Source organism: Theobroma umbraticum, unplaced genomic scaffold (genome assembly GCF_002168275.2).
Source record: "Theobroma umbraticum cultivar Fairchild unplaced genomic scaffold, ASM216827v3 scaffold_130.0, whole genome shotgun sequence".
Taxonomy (NCBI): Eukaryota; Viridiplantae; Streptophyta; class Magnoliopsida; order Malvales; family Malvaceae; genus Theobroma; species Theobroma umbraticum.
Genome location: NW_018397264.1, coordinates 368,010 through 374,009, shown reverse-complemented (window position 1 = coordinate 374,009; position 6,000 = coordinate 368,010). Strand labels below are relative to the sequence as shown.

General features: G+C 37.3%; 2 protein-coding genes and 1 non-coding gene across 3 annotated transcripts; 2 read left to right on the top strand and 1 right to left on the bottom strand.

Moving 5' to 3' along the window:
• The first annotated feature begins 490 nt into the window (after nt 1-490).
• TFIIS (transcript elongation factor IIS) lies at nt 491-3,751 on the top strand. Its single transcript, XM_021435480.2, has 2 exons — nt 491-1,038; nt 2,321-3,751. Exons 1-2 carry the CDS (start codon nt 874-876, stop codon nt 3,257-3,259), a joined length of 1,104 nt encoding a protein of 367 aa, XP_021291155.1. The 5' UTR covers nt 491-873; the 3' UTR covers nt 3,260-3,751.
• Nucleotides 3,752-4,137: 386 nt separating this feature from the next.
• Nucleotides 4,138-5,272, bottom strand: LOC110421808 (myelin transcription factor). Its single transcript, XM_021435481.2, is given in 4 exon segments — nt 4,138-4,371; nt 4,480-4,557; nt 4,671-4,947; nt 4,949-5,272. Coding segments are annotated over 4 exon segments (654 nt in total). The 5' UTR covers nt 5,140-5,272; the 3' UTR covers nt 4,138-4,263.
• A 196-nt stretch (nt 5,273-5,468) lies between these two features.
• On the top strand, nt 5,469-5,542 carry TRNAI-AAU (transfer RNA isoleucine (anticodon AAU)). Its single transcript has one exon. It is a non-coding gene; the product is annotated as a tRNA-Ile (tRNA).
• The last annotated feature ends 458 nt before the right edge of the window (nt 5,543-6,000 follow it).

The following is a 6,000-nucleotide window of genomic DNA, read 5'->3' as shown; positions in this document are numbered from 1 at the left end:
ATGAAAGTGACACGTAGGATCAAATCTTGTTATTAATACAAAATATTATTTGAATAAAAATTATAAAATAAAGATTCATTTTATATATATATATATATAAAGATACGAGTTTCCCCTTTTAGTAGCTTCTTTTGTATTGTATCACTATCAATAACGAGTAAGCAATTGACAAGAATATGTTGAGTGCATAAAGAATGAAAACATATTTCAATACAACATATTTTTCAGAAAAAGACAAAATATAATTTTTACATAATTCAATTTATTGAAAAAAAGGGTAAATAAATTTTTACAAAAGGAAAAAAAATAAACTAAATGGAATAATTTTAATATGGTTTAAGATTGATTAAGATTTTTTACCGCCACTTGCGTTAGATAAAAATGGAAAGATCATGCCCAATCGAGCCAATCCACTAAAATAAAAGAGAATTTTGTTTTCTTTTTAATATTCCTTTTTCTATGTTTTTTTCCCTTCTTATCATACCAAACATTAGCATGGACGTGATATGATAGGCCAGCAGCAGAATGAGTCTTGGTCGAGGACTCTAGGGGTAGGAGGAAAGCCCAAATGAAGGAAACGAAACAAGCATCATCAGAGACCGTCCATTCCCTTACGATGAAGAGAAGCCCCTGACAACATTGACCGTTTGATCCGAGTTTTCCCAAAATCCCTTGCCTTGGTTCTCTGCCTTGATATTGACCCAGTCCGGTCCGAAACACCAAACAAAACAGAAAGCAAACTTACAACACAAATTCTACACAAAACCAAAGCCTCTGCTTCCTCTCGGAGTTCGTTACTGTCTCCCTTTAAAAGTGAAGGATTTCCTCCAGATCTCTTCTGTTTGTTCACTCTAGGGTTATTCCGCTTTGGCGATGGAGAGGGAGCTAGTGGATTTGTTCGAGGCAGCCAAGAAAGCGGCTGATTTGGCCGCCACCGATGCCGTTTCCTCCAACGGCCCTGAGGTTTCCAGATGCGTCGACGCCTTGAAGCAGCTCAAGGCTTTCCCTGTCACTTATGATATTCTTGTTTCTACTCAGGTTTTTTCAGTTTCCTCCTCCCCCAAATGAATATATATTTTATTATCTTTTAATAATGATGAAGCAATAATCGCATGTATAGATTTAAATTTGTCCCTGAGTGATATTTTTATTTTAATTTTGTGACTGCGAATTAGGAGCACAACTAATTCCCTTTTCGAAATTTTGTTGTTTTTTGGTTGGTTTAGAAATTAACCGTTCTTTTCCTTTAATTGATTATTAATCCTATATACCATTTGTACAGTTTATAAACTTCAGAGGAGGATTTAATTGATTGTTATGTGTTAATTTAAGTGTAGATAAGATGATTAGGTAAATTAGAAATTGCTTGAATCTTTTGATTTTGCACACATTCACACATACACAATTTGGTGTCCACAATGCTGGTGTTTAGATTCTTAGCACAGTTAAATTGCACTTCTTTCTGAACTAATTATAGGACTACTTAAATTTATTATGTTATTACCTAAGGAAGGCTCCTCTTTGTAGCATGATTGTGACTAGAAGGAATCATAGAGAAGTCGATTATAAAGTTAGGAAAAGAATAGAGCGCAGGGAATAAAAAAACTTTATTTATTTTTTCTGAAATTGTGCTTTTGCCCTCTTGTTTCTCACAAAATTAGGAGTAAATAACAAAAAATCTTAGGATATATCTTGTGTCTTCCTCATTTTCCCTGCCCTCAATTTATTTGTTGGTTTATAGGGAATACATCTGTCCATCGCATTTTTGTTTGTCCTCACTTTCCTTTCTTACCAAGTAAAGGAATAAAGTGTTTCTTTCCTTCATTTTCCATCCACCTTTTGTAGCATCACATTTTCTCCCCCATCAAGTATGTTAAAAGCTTTTGTGTTTTATAATTTTTGAAATACTTGTGATCGGAAACCAACAGGCGTGCTTTTTTTTTTTGTTTATTTTTCTCATGTGTTGATTTATCATTAAAAAAATGTATCATGTACGTTTTCATACTAATAAAAAGGCCAATGTTGGTATAGGATCGAGCCTTAAAATATCCCAGTTATTACAACTATGAACTATCATTGCAAGTAGTTATATTTCAATTATATCTTTTTGAAGATATAATTGTTGCTTCTTATTGATGATATTATTGCAAGTAGTTATACTTATAGTCTGATCTGATGATGGTGCCAAATTTTAACCTATTAGTGGGTCTTACCCAAGTCACTGTCATCTGCTTCTTCTTCATGTTGTTATGTACTTAGTTCCATGAATGTTGGTGAATGTGTATGATTTAAAAAATCTTAACTCCCATATATATTACAGGTTGGAAAAAAGCTTCGACCTCTCACAAAGCATCCTAGGGAGAATATCCATACTGTGGCTTCTGACTTGCTTGAGTTGTGGAAAAAAATTGTTATTGAAGAGACTACCAAGAGTAAGAAAAATGGCACCACTAGTGCTGTCAAGGTTGAGAAAATTCAGAAGCCAAGTGCTGTGAAGGCCGAAAAGATCTCCAATGCAGAAATGGTAAAGATTGAAAAAGTATCTAAAAGTGATTCAATGAAACTCATCAAAGTTGAGAAAAAGGAAGCAAATGGAGATACCGTAATGGCTGAGAAGACAGATCGGAGAGAGACCGTTAAGGTTGAAAGGACTTATAGGGATGAGAGACAAGCATCGGATGTAAAGAAACCATCACAGCCACCTGCTGGTCCCCCAAAGTTGACGTCAATGGTTAAATGCAATGATCCTTTGCGTGACAAGTTTCGGGAGATTCTTGTAGAGGCCTTGTCTAAAGTTCCCAGTGAGGCTGATGAGGACATATTGGATCAAGTGAATGCTTGTGATCCCATCCGGGTTGCTGTATCTGTAGAATCTGTGATGTTTGAAAAGATGGGTAGATCAAATGGCACCCAGAAATTTAAGTACAGATCTATAATGTTCAACGTGAAGGATCCAAACAACCCAGATTTAAGGAGGAAGGTTCTTCTGGGAGAAGTGAAGCCGGAAAGGCTTATTGCAATGACCCCAGAGGAAATGGCCAGTGAGCAAAGGCAACGTGAAAACAAAGAAATTAAAGAAAAAGCTCTATTTGATTGTGAACGTGGAGGAGCACCAAAGGCCACGACGGATCAATTTAAGTGTGGTCGTTGCGGTCAACGCAAGACCACTTACTATCAAATGCAGACAAGGAGTGCAGATGAACCTATGACAACCTATGTAACGTGTGTAAACTGCAACAACCATTGGAAATTCTGTTAGTGGAATCTGGAGATCTGTCATTCAGTGAGCACACATGTAGGGTTGATCATCTTGGATGCTTTTATTCCATTTTTTCTTGAGTTTGTGGTTATTGACTTTGAAACAAACTTTCATTTGCATTTATCCGCTGTAGGCACTTTCCTTTAGAGATAACTAGGTGTTTGAGGGATGATTGTGCAAAATCATAACTCAGCTGTTTCACATCTTAGGTGCTTCCATACCTTCCACTCTTCCTAAAAACAGAGGCCCGCCTTGTTGCAAAGATGAGCTTGGATGCAACTAGAAACTCATGTTGGCTATTTGTTAATGTCAGCGTCTGGTTGTAGAAGGCATCTCATGTGAAGTGCATCATGCTTGTTTTTTTTATCATAATCCCTTTAGATGTATTCTTTTTCTAAGGGTAAGGAGGATGCTAGTTGTAGAATTAGGCCTGTTTAATATCTTAGCGTACCAACAACAGTGATATAAATAGGCATGCTTTGATTTTTCCAATGGCTGTTACTTTTCTATCATTTCCATGAATATTTATTTACAGTGATTACATATGACAAGCCACAATCTTCTGGTCACCCTGGTACGTAACAGAAGCTTTGGATAAAAGAAGAAAACATGTTTGAGCTTCAGATAATTTGTTTGATCCATGTTCGAAACTTTCCTAGGCGGTTTGGTTTCACCAAGCAATACGAAGAGTTTATACGATCATGATGACTACAGTCTTCCTTCCATGGCTGCATCGTTATGCATTGATTCTACCCAGTGTGTAATGCTAACAGCTCCAGCCATAGGTCGAAGGCTGTGGAGCCCTATACCTAAGGAATAAAGGATTGAAAGATTTTAGTCAAAGAGGAGCGTCTCAGAATTTGAATGCCCAACGACAGTTACCATAATGAGATATTATATTCTATTTCCTTTCAAAACGAAACAGGAGATCCATCAATCAGTCCTCTCCCTCAAATAACGAAGAAACACAAAAGCAAAAAGAGAAAGCTCTTTGGACATGATTTTTAATCATCAATATTCTCTATATGAAATTCAGAAGAATCTGATGGGGTTGGACTCTGCAACGTGTTTTCATCCACGGATTCCTCCTCTGAATCTTCAGCTTTTATTTCCTGAGGATTATTGAAATACAATACAAATTAGAAAGAAATGCAAAATTGTGGATTTCAGTACAGTTTTACTCTTGTTTAATACTAGTTACTAGTAGTCAAACAACTTACCAGCGAATGCAATTGCCCTCCATTAATCTTCTTGTCATCCTGTTGTCTCTCCCTCAGAGATTTTATTGGAGATATCCTCTGATTCAAAACCCATGCCAACAAATTAATGAAGTCAATTTCGTTCGATTTGCAAGATACAAAATCAGAGATTTCTATTGTTAAGAGCCACCCAGGTCGCTTAATTTAATTACCATGCAATAAGATTTGAGCTCCTTTAATCTGAACAACCTATCAACCTCGATTTCGAGCTGTTTCTGAATCTGACCTCTGTCTCCCAGCTCCTTCATTTGGAAATGCAGCACAGCATCCCTCTCTTTCAACATCCTTTCCGTCTTCTCCTTATCCAACCTCAGCCGCTCCAGCTTCTTCCTGAAGGCGCTGAGCTCCTCCGCCAACGACGAATCCAAATCCAACACCTCAATCTTCTTCGCGGGCGTAGGCGTAGCGTACGCGGGAATGTGATGCATGGTTCTCCTTGTTGGAATCGTCCGCCACCCAGATCTCCACCCATCCGTTCTTGACCTTGCTTGGCTTTGACTTTGTTTGCTTAATCTTTGAGCCTTCCTTGCTCACTACCACAATGTTGTCGTCGCCGATAGCCGCAAAATTCTTTGGTTGGAGAGGTTTGCGTCCGCTGAGTTGAAACTGAGCCGTCGCCATTCTTAGAGATTTGGGATTTGACGACTGATGAGAGAACAGAAGAGAAAAAAAAAATGGCGAAGCGGGGAAGATAAGAAAAGGAAAGGCAGAGAGTTTCGTGTTTGTGAGGTAGAGCGACAGAGAGATTAAAAAAAGAGTGTTTGAATTTGAATAGGAGCAGGCGCTAACGGCTAATACTTTATAAATACAAATACGACATTTCCTTTTCTTTATTAGGTGGGGTGTGGGTCATCTCTTTTTTCACCTTTTCACGTCCTATGAAAGGAGGAATAAATGATAAGCAATGACTATATAACCTTTAGCTTTTGTTTAAACATTTAGAAAAAGAGGGCCTATTAGCTCAGTTGGTTAGAGCGTCGTGCTAATAACGCGAAGGTCGCAGGTTCGAGACGTGCATGGGCCAATAATAAATGTTTTTGTTGAAATTTCGATGGCCTTTCACTTTTCAGATTCAATCAAAACCATGATTGTTGTACCAGTTGCTTAACCAATGAAGCATATTTCACAAATGAGTTTTACTTTATTATATCATATACTTCTATCCTTCGTTTTTAGCTGTGGTCTATCTGCAAACTTTTCAGATTCAATCAAAACCATGATTGTTGTACCAGTGCACCAATGGAAGCAAATTTCACCAAATTAGTTTTCTTATTATATCAGACACTTCTATCCTTCGTCTTTAGCTGTGGTCTATCTGCAAACTTTTCAGATTCAATCAAAACCATGATTGTTGTACCAGTTGCTTAACCAATGGAAGCAATATTTCACCAAATTGAGTTTTACTTTATTATATCATATACTTCTATCCTTCGTTTTTAGCTGTGGTCTATCTGCAACCACATGCCAGTAATGGAATAAGTA

What these genes read in the sequence shown, in the direction of transcription:
- TFIIS (XM_021435480.2), top strand. Translation starts at nt 874, where the DNA reads ATGGAGAGGGAGCTAGTGGATTTGTTCGAGGCAGCCAAGAAAGCGGCT. An exon ending in ATATTCTTGTTTCTACTCAG is followed by an intron (nt 1,039 to 2,320) that starts GTTTTTTCAGTT and finishes TATATATTACAG; the next exon opens with GTTGGAAAAAAGCTTCGACC.